This window comes from Gallus gallus, chromosome 12 (assembly GCF_016699485.2).
Source record: "Gallus gallus isolate bGalGal1 chromosome 12, bGalGal1.mat.broiler.GRCg7b, whole genome shotgun sequence".
Classification (NCBI taxonomy): domain Eukaryota; kingdom Metazoa; phylum Chordata; class Aves; order Galliformes; family Phasianidae; genus Gallus; species Gallus gallus.
Window position 1 is genome coordinate 5289596 of NC_052543.1, and position 19097 is coordinate 5308692.

The 19097-nt window shown below is 46.0% G+C and overlaps 3 protein-coding genes across 7 annotated transcripts in view; 1 reads left to right on the plus strand and 2 right to left on the minus strand.

The window, feature by feature from the left end:
* The window catches only part of KIAA1257 (uncharacterized protein KIAA1257 homolog), a 141874-nt gene that overhangs the window by 20351 nt on the left and 102426 nt on the right, over positions 1-19097 (plus strand). The window lies entirely within an intron of this gene.
* Positions 8513-11680, minus strand: GP9 (glycoprotein IX platelet). The gene is made up of 2 exons (NM_001389561.2): positions 11629-11680; positions 8513-9781 (listed from the first exon to the last, which is right to left on the minus strand). Exon 2 carries the CDS (start codon positions 9772-9774, stop codon positions 9148-9150), a length of 627 nt encoding a protein of 208 aa, NP_001376490.1. The 5' UTR covers positions 9775-9781; positions 11629-11680; the 3' UTR covers positions 8513-9147.
* On the minus strand, positions 15071-18469 carry LOC101750189 (PHD finger protein 7-like). The gene is made up of 10 exons (XM_040646781.1): positions 18408-18469; positions 18208-18323; positions 17830-17921; positions 17640-17738; positions 17259-17383; positions 16902-17064; positions 16699-16805; positions 16367-16480; positions 16098-16216; positions 15071-15956 (listed from the first exon to the last, which is right to left on the minus strand). The coding sequence occupies exons 1-10, from the start codon at positions 18467-18469 to the stop codon at positions 15184-15186; spliced, it is 1770 nt and encodes a 589-aa protein (XP_040502715.1). The 3' UTR covers positions 15071-15183.

The window sequence follows — 19097 nt, forward strand, 5'->3', positions numbered from 1 at the left end:
GCTCGAGGCGATGGTTTTTCCTTGCACGGTGCTGCGCCGCTCAGACATCTTTCAGTCTGTTAACATCATGCTGTACGTCTGACGTATGTGCACGTGTCCGTGTGATTGCAGATTGCCTCATAAACTGGCTGGGCACTAAGAGAAATTGTCTCAGCAATCTGGTGTTGTATTTTAACTGCTACCTAGCTTATCTGCAAAACAAGCTGCTGTTTAGTAGATACTCCCTTTTAAATTATGTGATAAGTCAAGATGCTAATAAAAAATCAGCTTTACTAATACTTAGCCCTTCTTTCTAGTCTTTTTTTTTTTTTTAAGCCAAATTCCCTTCTCAGTTTGAATGGACAGAACTGTGAAATGGAGTATATTAACGGTAGCATTGCTGGGTGAGAGTTGCATTTTTCCATAGATAGCTGTGCAGGACTGCTGGCCACCACTAGCTTTGTCACTGAGCTAACATAGGCCAGCTTGGATTACTCTGAGTCAATGGATTTTTGGGTAGCTTCATGGTTATTCCTTTTCAGGTTCCCATATGTATTTTTGGCAATCCATAGTAACCTGCTAGCGTGAGCAGACATACAAGTACTTGGTTGGACTTTGTTTCAGGTAGTCTGCAACTGTAAGTTCAACAGGCCACTGCATTCTAGTCTATTGATCAGCCAGGACACAGTGTTAGGAGAAAGAAGACATCACTCTCATGTTAATTAGCACTTATGTTTTCAGTGTCTGAGCAAAGCACTTCAAAGTGTTATGATTTAGGAAGATATATTCATAGAGATGTTAATTCTTAATATTTAGAATTAATTGTACGATCTCATTTTAGTGCAAATAACGATACTGCTTCCACAAAGATAATTACATCACCAAGTATTCCTCTGTCTTTGCTATAGATCATACATATTACATCAGCAGTCATTGTTGCTTGTCTTCATTAGCTTTTAGAATCATTTAAAACAAAGAACTCCCCAAACATAGTGTTCTGACTTATGTTTTCTGTTGCTATGCTCATGTAGAAGATCTTTTGTTACTTCTCAAATTGTGAAAACTGCAAATAGTGGTTTGAATGCTGAAATGCTTGTCTTTGATCCCCAGGCTCCACTGAGGATTAGCACCTGTTTCATGGAAAGCTTAGGAGAAGCAAGGGCTTGAGTCAATTTCAATTTGTATCTGCCTGTATACTTGAGTGTTGTTCATCAGACAAGAGCAGAGCGATAGAAAACAGCACCAGAACCTGGTAGAAGGACCCCCCCCCCCCCATAGGCTGGCCTTGATCACAATCCTTTTCCCTCAGCTAACTCAGTTTAACAAGTAGTCAAATTTCTCATGTCTAATATAGAGGTTGATTTCCAAAACCTTTGTTACAGGTGCAAGATTGCTTGCACATTTCCACATTTGATAATGGAATTTGGTTGGTGGGACTGTATTATATTTCAGAGCAACTGCTTGAGATTTGAAGTTACAAAGCAAATTAAGTTCTGACCTAAATAAATACATACAGTGACTTTATATTAAATGCTGTGGAGAGAAACCCACAGAGAAATCCTAAAATATATTACACAGTCTTCTGTGGCACTGCTGCTGCTATTACAGACTATGCTCTTTTACAGAAATGAATTGTTCTGAATTTTAGCTAGGATAATTTTGTAGTATTATATGATTTAGTAATTCAGTCTAAGCTGAAGGATATGCTGATGTAAGCAAATCTATATCCAGTTTAACAGTTTCTGATGTTTGCTAGGTTAAAATACTAGTATATTTGCTTTTAATTTGTTAGTGTTCTAAAACCTTTTTGAGAAGGGCATAGGAAGGAAAAAAAATAATTAGGAAAGTTTTTTGAGTGCTTCATATTTACAGGAGATTTTGTATGTGGATAGGATGGAGACCTGTAATTCATTTGCAGAGGGCCAAGACAGATAGTTATCTTGAGAACTGTCACTCGTACAGCAGGAGAATCGGTTGACATCACAGCCTCTGTTTTTCCAAATCTGTATGTTTGTACTGCATGAGAAATAATGAGGGAACTGCATGTTGGTGGAGATGTTCTTTAATATAATGGTAATAATCACAATTAATTGGGAAGCCCCAAATTTTTAGAATGGTTTTGTCCTGGAGAGTCTTGTGTGCTTTGTTCCTCAAAACCACCGTGGCTCCAGCATTAGGAGGCACTAGAAAGACTCCTGGAGTCTTGAAAAGTGATGCCTCTTGGATCGTGTAGCACTTGTGGCCTATTCTAAAGAAGCATTGGTTTTGCTTGGTGTTCTCTTATCATAGTGGCAGTGAAGCTGTCAGGTGGTAAGGAAGTTGCTGACTAGCAAGTAGGGAAGAATTTGTGGCTGAAAATCCTCCAACCAAGAATTTTTGCATTCTTCTTGTATGTTTGCAGAGCCTTATCTTGCTCTGAGAAAATGTTCAGAATGTTCAGTGTCTCCTTCATCATCATATGCGGTGTAACTTCTGTCTTGCAGCTTCTAGACAAAGTGTACCTCTTTGTCCTATGTGACGTTTTTGTTACCCAAAGTGAGTGCTGAGTTTATCAGCCAAACTTCAGAACAAACTGTAAAAAAATAAAAAAGCCTTCATGTGGTTTTTGAAGTTACTGTTTTGAGTATTAGAAGCCATAAGCTCTCATGTGACTCAGTTGTGGACACTGGATTCATTGTCATTTAAAAGCCCAAATTCATGTACATAGCTTAATCATCTGTATGAATGCAGTGCAGATTCTCCTCTGCTAAGTTTCTGAAGGCTTTTATCTGTCTTGGTCACCCATCCATTTTCCTTGTCTGTTTTCAAGAGCGTAAGAGAGGACATTCCGCTTCAGAAACCTTTCCTGTTATTAGAACAGATTTCTTAAAACACAGCTGTTCATCTCAGTTTCGTACACTGAAGAGCTGCTGATGAAACTGAAAACCTTGGTTACCTCTCAGTCAGACTTGGCAAGTCGTCATAGACCAGACCCTAATTCCTGGCATGATTGTTCACCTGTACCATCTTGACACTGCAGGCTGGAGGTGCCACTTCAGGACTGTAGGGTAAGGAGGATAGCTGAAATCCCTTTGAACAGTGTGTGCTCCCATTGGTATTCCCCTTTTTTTTCCAGTTCCAACCCAAATCCTGTGGAGCAGCAGTGTGTACATGTATAGACACCACCAGTTGGCCCATGTGTGCACATTCACAAAATGTTGCTTGAAGTGCTCAGTAAAGAAACAGCTGGAAATCTGCGTGGTTCACTGACTGTGATTCTTCTAGGCAAGATGAATGCAGTGCATGTAAATCCACCAGACATCCTAACAGCAGTGTTCTTGCAGTATCCCTATGTCTGTCTGAGACGTGTCAGAAGTGCTGGAGTTCTTAATGATAACTTTTGTCTTCCTTGGTTGTGTTGATTTTTTTAACTCCTCTTGTAGGAGCAATCTCTCTTGTTAAGATCTGTTACAGATTTTCAGAAATAGAGGAGGAGTGGTAGGAAAAAACCCACCCATTTGCTGTTTTCTTCAATTTCTTAATCTACATTTATTCCCTCTTCATTTTATTGTACTTTGATAGCATGACATTGCAGTGGCAAAGTGATTATTCAAATTATTATTTGCATTTAAGCTCTTCAACACTTCGGGTGGTTGGAAGAAAGAAAATGTGAGAAGTTTTAATGTAAAGCTGGAGCTGTGACTTCGTGTTGTAGTAGCAGAAAACCTGAAGTGGGCCTAAAAGGTATTAACCACAGTGTGTAAAATAAATGGAGAGTGTATTGCCCAACGTCCAAAAGTATACTAACTTTAGGTTTAGGTCAAGAGAAGGCATTTTTTTCTGTAACAGCTGAAATTTCATTGCAGAAAACCTATATTAACGCTTTAGAAAGAGCTGACAGCAGCTCGTGGCTGGTTTGGAAAACCGCTCTATCTCAGCCCGTTACTGAGATGCTGATACGAAGGGGTCGGGAGCTCCACGGAGCCACTGGGTGGCGATGTTGATCCAGTTTCACAGCCGTCAGAAATTTAAAAGAACCATCTCCGGACTTCGGTTTGTGATCCGTAAACAGCAGTCGGTCTTTTCGTTCGGGCTCCGATCGCTGCTGTTTTAGTTTTAATCTTTCCAACAACGCAGCTGTTTATAGATGTATCTGAAAATTGAGCCATTTTTGCTCAATTGTTTTGCAACTTGTCTTGTAAAGTCGGGGAATAGAAACACACGCTTGCTTCTAAGTGCTCCCGTGTGCTGAAGGCAACCTCTGAGGGGGTAATTGCCACAATCTTCTGCTACCTGGTGCTGCTGCTGGCCTGAGTGGGTGGCGGGGAGATTTTGTGCAGCCGTGTCAGCAGGAGGTTCCATGCTCCTGCTCTGTGGTCAGCAGACACAAAATATGAATCCTAAATGACTTCTTAGTATCCGAGGCAAAAAACAACCAACCAAACAAAAAAAAACCCTTTTGACTCCTAAGGACTTTTTTCATACCAAGGCCATTAAAAAATGGACTTCTCGTGATTTATTTATTTTTTTCTGAATTAAGATGAACTCTGAATGAGCTCTGAATTTCCTTAGCATTAGATACACTTGAGAGGGAAGAGGTGTCCATCCACTTTCCCTACAGAATGTACCTGTATAGAATAGTGCAAGTGACCTTTAATAACTATGGGTACTTAATGGCTGAACAGGAAACTCATAAAACTAAATTAAATGTGAATGAACTTCTGTCAGGTAGCTCAGATTTGTTGCCTTGAAGGAGCTTGCCATGCCAGTGAGCAGCCATGTGCCTCCTCAAGTGCCATCAGTGCTGCTGCCCCTGGGCGTTGTTTGGATACACCCAGAGGTGCCCCAGGGAAGGGCATGCTGAGAGGTCTGTCATGGAGCAGATTGCCCCAGAGAAGGAGTTGGGTTCAAAAAGCAGCCACGTGGCCGTTATGCAACTAAGGCAATTTGTTGTCATGCTCTTGTTATTGAGTGCAATCTAAATGTAATTGGTATCGATGTAATAGCAAAATATTTACATGGAATTTAGCAATGGACTAAGGGCTTTTGAAACTGTTTTGTGTAGTGCTCTGAAGAATGCAATACAATAAGCTTAGAGCAATAATTAGACAGGAATTATTAATTTTTTCAGTAGTCAATTTTTCTTGTTGGTGTAAAAAAAATGGGAGTGCTGTATAGGGGTAGTTGCAGACTCAGTTGTGGCGTCAGTATTTGACAAATGAAATCAGACTTTCACTTGCAGAAGGCAGTATTTGAAAGAAGAAATGTATAATCTCAAAATACTGTCATCCTTAGTAAACAAGGGTAAAAAGATCAAACACAGTGAATCCACAGCAAGTGGAATGAGTTTTTTTAAAGCAGACACTTGTGCCAAGGCAGAGAGACATGAGCTTGCTCTGTTTTAAAGCTGTGTAGTTATGTACAGAGCCCAGAAATGGTCATTATTGGGTCATTATAATGGTCTAACCCTTCCTGTCACTGCACTGGGTAGCTGTTACTGCCAGTTATCTGTTTGCCACCATTTCCTCCACTCATTTTCCTTCTTAGTTCCTACCTTCATGTACAGGGCACGCTGTGCTTTTACTCCCCTGGTTACTCTGCTCTTGCTGTGGTTTATTCTGAGGACCTGACCAGGCTGCTGTTACCCAACTTTTGTCACATGCTGTGGAAAAAAAACAGTAAATAGTAACTGTAGCTACTGTACAGAAAACAGTATCTGTAGCTAACTTCAGAATACAGTATCCAGAGTGGCTGCATTCAGAGGAAGGCTTTAGTGACACCAAGCAAAGCTACCAAATCTAAAGAACTGTGTAATAATATTACAGTTCAACTCCATCAGTGCACAGAGGCAGTTGTAATTTGCACAGTGCATGTGTCTTTCAGCATACCCTGAGCTGAGATGTCATTTTTAGAGAGTGAGCTTCTTTGTTTTACATTGTAGAGCTCCAATGCTAACTGTTAGCATATTTGCTGAAATGATTGCCTTCCATTAATAACACTGAGGCCTTAAGTGCAATGGTGAATAACACTGTGTGATGCATGTGTAACCCTAACGTGAAGGTAGGGCACATCTGATTTACTGAATTTATGGAAAAGGAAAATAAGAACAAAAACCCAAGCAAATTATGTGCATCAGAAACCAACCCAAGGCAATGTTTGGGGAGAGCTGTTGGGGAAAAAAAAGTTTTAGCTGTGAATGTTCCAAAAATAGGAAGTCTGCCATTCTCTTCAATAACATCTGTAGTAATTTGGGTGCAGGATGCAATTGTAAGGCCAGAACAAAAAGATCTAGTTTCTAAGCCTCCCTTTCTTTATTCACTTAAAAATAAGCAGCTATTTCCCAAAACGTGCTGAACATTTATTGCTGTTGAACAAAATCCAAACAGCAGCAAAATTCCCTGATCATGAACTCCAGCAATTAATCTGTAACAAACCTCGGGGTAGGCAGAAATAATGCATTGAGCTAAACAGAAGTTGTTCAGGTTGAACAGCAGTGTTCTTCAATGTTAAGAAAATATTAAGTATTTCAAGAAAAATGAAGGTCCACTGGCCATTCTATTTCATACATGAAGCCCACAGATACATGCCCTGCTAATTGGATTGCAGTATGCATGAATCTACTCTGTGTATTACAGTGAACTGTTTGAAAATATTTGTCATTCATGCTCCATAATTCTGCATGTGACCACTTGTCTTGCTAAACATTAAAAAACTCAAAACCTTTATCTGTGCTACCAAAGATTGCATCCACATTTTTAAAGCTCTGCACTTACTGTAAGTTCTAGGAGAATGTGCAAGCATGTATTACTGGTTTGCATGTTTGCAGGCATGATATGATATGACTAATGCTTTCTGTGATCCTCACAAACTCCTTTGGGAATATGTCCTGGTTTTTTTTGTTTTGTTTTTTGTTTTTTGTTTTTTAGGTAGCTGACATTGTATTTTCTTGTCTTTGCATATTGTTAGCACCTGAAGGGTTATTTATGCAATTTGATGGAGAACATGGCTTAAGCAGGATAGAGTGGCCTTGCTGATAAACACAAATGTTGCTTGTGAGCCTTTTCTCAGTGGTTTCAGCTTTCCTCTATTCAGAGTGCTTTCAGATAAAAGCCAAATGGTTCACAGGTGATAAACACAATTCTGTTATAGTGGAAAGTGAAATTCTGTCACTGAGGAAATTCCCCCTTCTTTCAACTTATGAGGCCTGGAAACGTTTCCTCAAACTACCATTTTTTCCTGTATCCTGTGTGTTGATACAAGCAGAGAAGTTTGCTAATTGCTCATTTGGTATGTTTGTACAAGTAAAGCTCTACAGGAGAGCAAGTTACTGTCTTATCTACAGTAGCAAACTTTCAGGTTGAGTGGATTCCAGTGCTTTATAACTTCAGTTATAACTTCATCCATTCACCTGCATATTATTTCTTATTTTGGTGTAGGTCCTGGACTATATTCATTCAAATTCATTTAGTTTCATTGCTTATTATTATGACAGGAATAAAAATGCATATTTGGCTTTGTAGGCACAAAGGAGAGTGGTGTGCTTTTAGTATGAATGAGTTATTTCAGAGAAATAAGAAATATCATTTAGGAAACTCTCAACTGTGGAGTGCATTTCTTGGGTAATGTTCTGCATTATCACAAACTGCTGGCTGCCTTTTAAAGACTTGAAAAGCTCATTGCAGAGAAAATATTCTAAAGCGATAGGTGCAAACATTGTCAGTACCAGATTATTTGACTTCTCTGAATTGTCCTCGACCCCATTTTTATTTCCAGATGCATGACCTTGCCTTTGGTCAGCACTCCATGTAACCCACTGTTCTCTGCATTTATCTGTTCCTTCTTGTTCCCCACTGTGTGTCACTGCAGACTTAAACATTTCACTGTGCATGTTGGCTCCCGGATATGTAATGATTTTACAAAGAAAACATCATGCTGTTCCTTTCCTTGTCTCAGTCTGAAGCCCCATGCTACACTTTGTTACTAAATTGTGTAACCCTCTACCTGCAGTGCATGCTTTTTCCCTTAATCTATTTGTCCCTCATGAAAGATTCTCTCAGCAGTTCATCTGTACTTGGCCTTCCCTTGTATCACAGGCAGGGGCAGGTGTCAGTTCAGGTTAGCAGGTGGGGACGTCTCAATTGGCCTGTCTGTGCTAGTGCAGGAAGAAGAGAGACCCAGCAGGGAAGATAAGTTTGGGCAGGGCATGTCTCAAGTTGAACTGCCAACAGCTGTATGAGTTTAGGAGACCTTTGGAGATCTCCCACCTCATCAGCATAGCTTCAACTGACTAGATGGGATCACAGCATGACGTGGTGTTCTTGGAGTCTTAGGAACAATCACAGCAAAGAGAAAATGGTATGCCCGAGTCACCGTAACAATTGTTGTATGAGGATGAGGAGCACAAGAATTGGGGAGAGAAATATGTCTTCAAAGCTGTTGCATAAAATCCTGTGTATCAAATGTCGGTGGTAAAACTGGAAGAAAATCTCTGGAAATTTCTTAGCAATTTCGCCAGAAATCTGTAGAACTGTGAGAGATCAGACTGAAGTGAGTATGAATGTTCAATAGCATCCTTTATTTTAATTTCATGTACATTTTTTATTTAAATTTTTTAAATCTGGGAAATTCAATGATATTTAAAATAATTTTTACTGATTATTTTCTTATTATCTGTCTTAGATGTAATATGGGGTACATTCAGTGGCTGGTCTGTATTATCTTAGTGGTTCTGCTGGTAGGAAACTTCAGAACCTGAGGAAGAGAACTGAATTTGTCTGCACACATGTATGATCCTACAAAGGCCACTGGGACTCTGAAGGGGAAACAGAAACACAAAATAAGAAAAGTATGACTAAAATACTATAATCAGTGTTCATATCCACATATTAAAAAGTATAGGTTTTGGTAGAACAGAGAATTCACTGGAAAAATGCAAAATTAAAGGATTTAAAAAAACAAAAAACGTAGAACCTACTTTCTGTATGAGTAGGTAGTGGCAGATTGAAACTTGCCATTTAATGTATCACCAAGCTTGTTTTTGAAAGGAAATGAAACTTGCTTATCTGAGGACCCAGACTTTGTGTCCTGGGATCTCTTAGTAGCATCCTACTGTTACAGCTAACATTGCCTGTGCATGCACATTTTCTGTGGTCGAATGGTTTGATGGTTCTGTTCAAGCTAGTGAAGAGCTCATTGCAGCTTGTAGCTTTTAGAGATGTGTCTCTGCAACAGTGAACGCCTAGAAACATATTGACTTAGTTTTATTTGGCACACCAGCTTTTTTGAGAATTTCAGAACCCATCCTAGTAAAATAACTGTAACAGTTGCTGCAGCAATTAAAACGAGGTCTCTCCAAAAGAACTCAAGGCTTTTGATTGGGAGAAGCCTCTTGCAGATCCCCAGCTCGTTCCCAGTCAGCTGCTTCAAGGGCTTCATCCTCACAGCAGCAGGGGTTGCACATCTGATGTTTGCAAGAGAGGATTCAGAGAGATCTTCCATCCAGAGTTTTAAATACAGAATATGGCAGTCACAGTTCCATGGATTGTCAAATATTTTTATTTCCTCCAGGCTGAGCAAGCTGTCAAAGGCACCAGGAGAAACCGTGGTCAGGCTGTTATTCTGTAGATAAAGCCTCTTGGTGTTAATGGGTAAGGCAGGCACTTCCTTCAGCTTCCTTGAACTGCAGTCTATCTGCAAGCCCTTCGTTTCCTCCAGGGGCTTACAATTGCAGGAAGGGGGACAGACTTCAGTCTGGATCACATGGAACAGCAATGATATGGCAAATCCTGCAGCAGCGATGAATTCTGCCTTGTTCATGCTTTAGCTACCCAGAGAGCAATGACAGTAGTAGCAATAAGTATGATTATTTAATTAGCTATGTCTAATTGCAGAACTAGATTTTTGTTTCTTTCTCAGGATTACTTGTGCGGCTTTAGGTTTTTGGAGGACTGTATTTCCCATGGGCCATTCTTTCTCACACTAAGTGTCTCAGAACTGTAGAATAACCAGAGTTGGAAAGGACCTACAAGGACTACTGAATCCAACTCCTACGTACAGTAAATACAACTGATAGAGAGCACAGATTCCATTTTTGCCTTTAGTTTACTGTTTTTCCTTTGTAATTGTGCAAAATTTGTTATTGTTTGAAGTTCTGGAACAGAGTGTCAGCAGGATACGATGGTAAAAACTAGATTAGTTTTAGGCAAAGATTTTGATTCAGTTTCTGTATTTATATAGTGTTAAAGTTGTGTGTTAAAGTCAGATTTCAAGATTAAGTTTAAAAGATTGAATAATTGTAGACTAAAAAATATTATTTCTGGGACTTATAATGTGGAAGTGAGGATTGTGTGGTAAAAAGGTTTGTTTTTTTTTTTCCCCTGCCCTGTAGCTTCATTTCATCACGTCTGTGAAAGTACAATAAGATGTGGATAAATGGAAATTTTGCATATCTAGTACTGCTTATCTTGTAGGGATTAAGTTATATAGAGAGGCTCCCACTAGACTTCCACTGTAGTGCCTTCTTTTTTTGCAGTTTAAAACCTCTTAATGTTTGCTATTCTGCCTTTGTTATTATTATTATTTTGATGTAAATACAAACCACCTTACTCAGGTTGGGTAAATTTTGATCTTGGAGCTACACTTCTTTGAATTTAATACATGATATAGTGAATTCACTTTTTTTTTCTTTCCAATTCACTTGGAATAAGTAAGTATTGAGGTAAAAGCATCTGACTGTGTATTGCCTTGGTTACTACTTGGAGAGGAACAGGTGATGTAAAAATGATGTTTTCTCATATCACTACGCATTTAGAAAACCACCTTTTTAACTGAAGATGGCAAAAACACTCGTATCATTTTGTTTGCAGGCACACCTTAGGAGAACATTGGGTGTGATTTATGGTTAGACTGATCAAGCCTTGAAAATATCAGGCAGATACTACAGTCCTATTAACAGCAACAAACACAGAGTGAAAGAGTTTTTTACGTATCTGAGGTGATACAGAGCTTACATTTTACTTATGCAGAATGGGATTTTTAAAAGAACTCTTCAAATCAGTGCTTTAAAGTGTAGGAAATTTCAGAACTAAAACTTTTTTTCTCAGATTTACAATAGGTTGACGCTGATTTTTATTTTTTTTTCCTCAAGGAAGTTTCATTTAATAAAAGCTAAAATTGTATGTGGGGGGAAAGGGACTGGTTTTGTTTTAAATTCATTTGGTTCAATGTCATCACAAAGATTATGTCATTAGTTTCTCAAAGTTAGATAACTTGAGATTCCTGTTCTAAATACTACATTCCTATGTTTTAAATGGGATTAATGCTACATAAAAATACAACCTTCAGTAACAGAGTAGCTGAAATATTAATGTTGATCTCCTTTGCCTTTGTTAGCGTGTAGTTGGCCTGGATATTCTTGGTCCAAACCTACATCCTTATCCAATGTTTTTCAAGATTCTATTAGAGCTGTTTTTTTTTTTTTTTTAAAGTAGGTATTTTAAAAGGATAGGTTAATGTCTTTAGATATAACTGAAAAGTAATATCTAAAAAAAAAAAAAAAGAATCTCTTCAGATATAATATATAAGCATGAGATACTTCACATCAGATAAAATTAAGAACAGGCAAAAATGTAGAAAGGAAGAGCTGATGAGAAGGCAGACGCTGACGCTTACCTTTATTTTCCCCCTCTTGCTTCCTTTCCTCTGCTTGGCTAAGAGCTGCAGTGCATATAGCAACCAGAACTGGCTTTTTAAAGAGTCAGTGAGGAAATGGGATAAAGTTGATGAGCTTTTTTCTATGCACAAATAGGAAACCACTCTCGGTGGAGATTGTCTTGTCAAATGGTTGATATCTGTCATGGCATATGGTGCTTGGGGCATTTTTTGTCTTTTACAGACAAGAGGAAATACTTTTGAGTTATTTTTATTGCTAATATATATATATATATTTGCAGTAAACCCAAATGTTTTAATTTCATAAAAATTTAAAATAACTCATCTGATACATTTCTGCCTTGCTGTAGTAATCTGTATGCAAGTATATAAGTTAGCTTCAGCTTCACTTTGGTACATGCAGGCATTTCCACTGAAAAGCAAAATTTGTAGGCTTCAAGGAACACCATAATGCCAAGATAATGTGTATTAGTCGGATGAGATCGTTAGGGGATAGGGAAGCATTAATGGCATTATGTTGACATAGTGGTGAAAAAATTGCACAGTCCTTGGGTAGTGTGTTGTTTTGGAGAAAAGGCTTTGAGCTGTGTTCTGTGTTTTGGAATGAAACTCAGGTGAGTTTCCTGTCTTGCAGATGTGCTGTACAGCCCTGCTTCTAAACTGTTGTTTCTTTATAATGTGCTGTTCTTGTAGTTAGGAAAATGTCTTATATGTAAGATTATTTGGATAGTGATTACTATTGTTTAATTCTTGTTTATATTTAAATACTTGTCTTCCTTGAGTCCAAATCAGTTACCATGGCCTGAAGTTTGTTAGGAGCTTCCTTAAGAAAATGTATTACTGTATATTTCTGCTCTTCTTTAAAAGGTACTTTAAAGTATCCTTTAAAAAAATACTTTAAAAGGTATTTTTGTACAGCTGGGAAGGGGGAAGGCAGAACTACTTCAAACCTGTTTTGAATTTTATTTTTCAGGGGGGAAAGTAATTCCTCCACTGTGAAACAAATAGTCTTCCTGCCTCTCAGATATTCAGCAGTTGGACCCATGAGTGAACTGCTAATAATAGGAAAATTCCTTTGTCTTAGGAATCATAGAATCATAGAATTACTCAGGTTGGAAAGGACCTCAAAGATCATCAAGTCCAACCGCTAAATTATATCTCTGAGCACCACATCCAAATGGCTCTTAAACACATCCAGAGATGGTGACTCACCCACCTCCCTGGGGAGCCCATTCCAGTGCTTAACAACCCTTTCTGTAAAGAAGTGTTTCCTAACGTCCAACCTAAACTTGCCTTGGCGCAACTGGAGGCCATTCCCCCTCGTCCTGTCACCTGTCACCAGTGAGAAGAGACCTACCCCGCTCTCACTGTAAGCACCTTTCAGGTACTGGAAGAGAGTAATAAGGTCTCCCCTCAGCCTCCTCTTCCCCACACTAAGCAGCCCCAGCCCCCCCAGCCTCTCCTCACAGGGCTGATTTTCCAAGCCCTTCACCAGCCTCGTTGCCCTTCTCTGGACCTGCTCCGGTACCTCCATGTCCTTCTTGTACTGAGGTGCCCAAAACTGAACACAGTACTCGAGGTGAGGCCTCACCAATGCCGAGTACAGGGCAGGATGACTTCCCTTGTCCTGCTCGCCACATCATTCCTGACACAAGCCAGGACGCCATTGGCCTTCTTGGCCACCTGGGCACACTGCTGGCTCATATTCAGCCGACTGTCCAACAGTACGCCAAGGTCCCTTTCCATCAGACAGCTTTCCAGCCACTCCTCCCCAAGCCTGTAAGGCTGCTGGGGTTGTTGTGACCAAAATGCAGGACCCGACACTTGGCCCTATTGGAACTCATACCGTTGCCCTTGGCCCATCGATCCAGTCTATCCAGGTCCCTCCGTAGTGCCCTTCTCCCCTCTGGCAGATCAACATTCCCTCCCAGCTTGGTGTCGCAGCTGTGCCGTTCCCTCTCGTCCCATCGCTGTGAGCTGGGAGAAGAGGCCGTCCCCCACCTCCCTACAACCTCCTTACAGGGAGTGATGCGCAGTGCTCAGGCCTCCCCCGAGCCTCGTCTGCACTGAACAATCCCACTTCCCTCAGCTGCTCCTCATGGGACTTTTGTTCCAGACTCTTTCCTGCCCCGTTGCCCTTCCACGGACACACTGCAGGGCCTCCACGTCTGTCTTGTAGTGAGGGGGGGGCCCAGTACAGAACGCAGCACCTGAGGTGCGGCCTCACCAGTGCCGGCTACGGGGGCACGATCAGCTGCCTGCTCCTGCTGGCTGCAGCGTTTTGCTACAAGCCGGGATGCCCTGGGCTTTCTTGGGCACCTGGGCACGGTGCTGCAGCACTGCGGTGTTGCCTGGGGTTGCTGTGAGCAAAGAGCAGCAGCCAGCACTTGGGCTTCTGGGGCCTCAGCCAGTTGCGCTCGGCCCACCCAGCCAGCCATTCCAGCTATCCTGGAATCAGCTTGCTAGGGAACCGGAGGGATGGCGGCACAACCAGCTGGAAGCTGCACTGCCCAAGTTGCAGATGAACTCCTTCTAGGTGCTGAGGCAAGGGAGGAAAGAACACGAGTGACAACAAGTCTCCCCAGTTTTCCGAGCTCAGCGGGAGGCGGAGTATCCAAGAAGAAAGCACCAACAGCTTGTCAGTCTGTGATTCGTGTTGGTTTTACCCCCCCTGGGGATACCAAAGCCTGCGGGGTGAGCGCAAGGAGGCCGTATGTCAAATACCGGAGCCAAAGTCAGAATGGGAAAGGCGAGCTTCCTTAGGGATGGCAGGATGCTGTCGATGATGGGTACCAAACTGCGGACTGATGGAGGACGGTGGAATATGAAGCTGTGAAAGGAGAAGGAGAAATTTTGCACTGGAACCCAGAAGGCCAAACAGCCTTTATTCAACTGAGAGCAGCTCTGATGTCTACCCCTGCTCAAGGACAGCCCAGTCTGGAAAAGCCTTTTGAATTGGATGGGCATGGAAGAGGTCACTTTGCACTGGGACAGCTGGTAGAACACACTGGATCCAGGAAGAGACCAGCGGGCTATTTCTCGAGACAGCTGGACCAAGTAAATATACAGTGGACGTCACGTTGAGGAGCAGTGGCAGCAGACCTGAGGCACTGCCCGAATGCAGGAGGAAAGCCCGGGTCCTGGCCCACCCCACAGCCGGCAGCAGCCGTGGGGCTGCCTGCATGTCCCAAACACAGCAACGTCCCCAAGATGTCAGAAACACCCCCAGAATGGGGCTGCAGCTGCCAGCCTAGCCTCTTGCCACGTTGCGCATTGGAAATGCTGCGCCCCACTGGAGTCGGGGCCAGAACCCAGCTCAGCGTGAACAGGGCTGCGGGGAGGAAGGAATGGGTTGAGTGCTGGGGGGAAGGGATCCCCGTGGTTCCAGCCCCTAAAGCTGCCCACCTCGGGAAAGGCAGAGAAGAATGAAAGCGACAGTGGCATGATGGAACTGTGTTTTATTGCGATGGACTCTGATGACTTTGGATAGCAAGTGGAGCTTGCACACGGCTGCTCCTACAGCATCAGTGGGGCCGGCGGTTGGTATTCCGGGCCCTACGTGGTATCCGGGAGCGGCCTTCGCCCCTGGGCTGGCCGTCGCCGCCCGGACCGGCTCCTGCGGCGTCTTCGGGGCTGGCTGCGGGTCTCCGCATCCCGATGTTGACGAGGTGAGCGGCTTCGAGTCCGGGCCCGCCCTGGCTGCCTGGACCGGCTTCCAGCAGCCGCTGCGGAAGCTCTCGAGGACCTCGGTGTTCCTTGTCCTGTGTGTCTGTGGGTGCCGCTCTCATCACTAAGGGCTGGTGCCTGCCTGCTCCGACGGTGCCTTTGGGGCTGGCTCGGGGAACCTGTGGCGTGGCGCTGCAGCGGAGAGCGGCTTCTTGTGTGATCCTGCTGTCCCTGTCTGCGCCGGTGGCTGGAGCCAGCTGCACGGGAGTGCCTCGTGGACCGCGAAGCCTGCTGGCTGGCAGAGTTCAGGGTGCTGCTCTCAACGCTCAGCAGGGCTGCAGCACGGCTGCTCCCGCAGCATTCTTGGGGCTCGTTCCATTCATCGTCAATGCGATGTAAACGTGTGCAGACTCTGCGCCATTTTATCCTGTGCTGGTTAGGCGGGACGCCGCTCTCAGGCACCTTGGGAACGTGAGCTGGCCCCGATGGTGCCTGGCTGGTGGTGCTGGAGGTGCTGGAGGTGCTGGAGGTGCTGGAGGTGCTGGTGGTGCTGGTGGTGCTGGAGGTGCTGCTGCTCTCCAATGTTATGGGGCCTATGAGAGGCAGCAGTCCCTGCTGGCTGGCGGTGCTGGGGCCAGCTCTGTCCACACCGCTGCCAGAGGCTGTAAGGGGAGACTGGAAGGTGAGCGGGATGGGACTCCAGCCCCAGGGTGGGACAGGCTCCCATCCCTCGTGGGCCAAAGGGACTGGAGCAAGGCCTCGCCTGGCCCCAGCCCAGCAGCACGCGGCTGTTTGCCTCTTACCGGTGCCCTCTCCAGCACAGGCGTTGCACTCCCAGCTGGCTGTGCCCTGACTCAAGAAGGAGCAGCGCCGATGGGTGCCTTGTGCAGCACAGGAGCTGCAGAGGAGCAGCTGCCAGGGCCTGGGAAACCAACGGGTTGTGGCCGTGAGGACAAAGTGACCTGAGCCAGGGAGTGCCCGGCACAGCTCTGGTGCTCAGTCTGTGCTGCCCCAGCCTGGGGTGAGGCTGCGATCCCACGCAGAGCCCCAGAAGGCTGTTGAGGTAACTCACCCCTCTCTCTCTGCCTGCTCCCTGCCTTGTGGGTAAAGGCAGCTGCTGGCATCACAGCGATGGTGCCGAATTCGCAGGGATGCATAGGCATTGTTGTCCTCCCATGTTGGTCTTCTGCCAGAGAAGGGAGGAAATGTGATGAGCACTCACCGCCCCAGGACTAAAACTTATGCATGGAATCCCTCCTCATCTACCCTAACCCCCGTTCCAGCTTCCCAATGATGCTGAGGCCCATGTTAATGGCTGCAAAGGGCCAGGCCTGCTGGGGCAGCTCCTTCCAAAGGACAGCTTGTGTGCCCTCACATCTCGAGAGCTGGTTGAAAGACACCAACCTGAATGGGATTCGGATCCCCATTTTGACCATGTCTCGAAGAAACCAGTCCCTGTCTCTGCAGAGGGGGCACTGGAAGCAATAGATGCCGGCACGCAGGGCCTGTTCCTGCAGCAGAAACACGAGCAGGGTGAGCGTGAGCCGGGCCTGGTGCTGCTGAGCGCCTGCGGTGCCCACGGGATGAGGGAAGGGGAGGGCTCCTACCTGGATGCAGGCCCTGTGGAACCAGGCGTGTTGGCAGGATGGGCACACCATGGTGCTGTACGACCTGCTGTCCCCCACGGGCTCCATGCAGATGATGCAGGTCGTGTCCTGCGCCGGCGCTGCCTCCACTGCCTGCTGCGGGCGGTGCTCCCAGCACAAGGACCTGGGGGAAGATGGGAGGGATGGGCAAGGTGAGAAGTGCTGTGAGGAGGGCAGAGGAGCAGGAAGGAGCCCCAGGCCTTGGCTCTGGCTCTGTCAGGCTGCTGGGAGCTGTCGCAGCGCGTTCCTCACTGCTTTGCCTGGTGCTGACAGCCAAAGTGGGTTGGAGGCCCACAGGCAACGCCTGGCAGCCCTTACCGGAACTTTCCAATGTACTGGGTGACACATTGGCCCTCCGAGGCGCAGGGGAGATGGAAGCTGCGGTCGCAGCCCCACGCTGCGCAGATGATGGTGGCCCCCGTCTTGCCACAGACGAAGCAGAGCTGGAAAGAGCAGAGAGGCCCCCATCAGCAGCAGGCTCAGGGCCTACGCAGCGGGCCTCGCACCTCTGGGCAGGGCACAGCGTGCGGGCAGGGCTGGGTGGCACTCTGCAGAGCTGCCTGGTGAACAGGGCTCGTCTGCAAGAGCAGGACTTTCTCCTGGGGCTGGTTGGAAGGGCCGGGATTGCTTCCTTGGGACCAGGCTGAGCTCGCCGTGCCTCTCCTGGCACAAAGCTCCCTGTTCTGGTCCGGTGCTCACCGTCTGCTCTGCCTGCCTCACTGTGCGTATCAGGTCTTTTCTGGAAAATTGTGCCATTCTGCTAGCTTCCACATATTCACAGAGATCATTGGCAAACATCTGTACAGGAGGACAGAGTATGATCTCGTTAGGGCAGAAAGATGGAAATCACTGGCTGGAGGAAGCTGGCAGGAGCCATGAGGGAACTCACCGCACAAAACTCATGGAAATAGAATCCACCGAGCTCTTTTTTGTGCCCAAGGATGCTCGAGTCCTCATCCACTCGGCCACAGAGCACGCATGCTGGAGAGGAGAGTAACAGCAGTGAGCGCCTTGCGGGGCCAGGAGCCCCCGGGGGCTGTCCCAGGGGCTGCTGTGTGCCGGCCGTGCCAGCTGAGGGGCAGGGCCGGAGGCCGTGGAGGGGAAGGGGCAGTGCAGGCCCAGCGGTGCCAGCAGGCAGCCACAGCCCAACCGCGGCCCCCTGGCCAAGGAGCGGAGGGCCCCCACCTCCCCCCTCTGCTGCAGGCAGACCCCCGGCACCCCTCTGCCCGGCGGCGGGGAGCTGCGTGCAGGGATACTTTGCTCTCACCAGGCTCCCTCGAGCCGGCGGCCTCCTGTGTCTCCACGCACACCGTGCGCGTTGACGGCAACCACTTGCGGAGTGTCTGTCCCATCAGTGCTGGGCTTTCTCCTCCACGTGCCAACCTATGGGAGAAGCGGGACGAGGCTGAGTTCGCAGCTCAGGCCCCCGAGCGCTGGGGAACAGGCAGCCCCTTCCTCCCTGCTCACCTCACCAAGTCGCACTGAGCTCCGCCTGAGCCTCGCAGCCTGAGCTCTGCTCCACACCCCATGCGTCACAATGGCCCCTCTCTGACACCCTCTATGACGCCATCACACGTCACAGGGGTGAGGGCACCCCAGCAGGAGGGCGGCGGCTCCTGCAGCCAGCGCAGAGTGAGGGGCCCGGTGCCGGACGCAGCCCCGCAGGAACCCGGCGTGCTGGTGCTGCTGAAGGCACTGGGCCACACATCCAGCCTCCTGGCCCCACCTGAATGCTGCCGGGCCCGTGGCTCCATCAGTATCCCAGTCAAGTGTTTCCGTGTTCCCGTGATGTTCTCGAGGCTTTACTTTGTGGTTGTTTGCTGCTGATTACCTCTCGTTGCAATAAATGGCTCCATTCACAGAATGACAGAATCTCTCTGGTTGGCAAAGACCTCTAAGATCACCAAGTGCCACCGTCCACCCCCGCAGCTGCCCACTGCCCGCGTCCCTCAGTGCCACATCCCCACGCTTCTGGAACACCTCCATGGACGCTGACTCCCCCAGAACCATAGAATCATAGAATTACTCAGGTTGGAAAGGACCTCAAAGATCATCAAGTCCAACCGCATCCGAACCACAGTACCCCAACTCTAACAGCCCTCCGCTACATCATCTCTCTGAGCACCACATCCAAACGGCTCTTAAACACATGCAGGG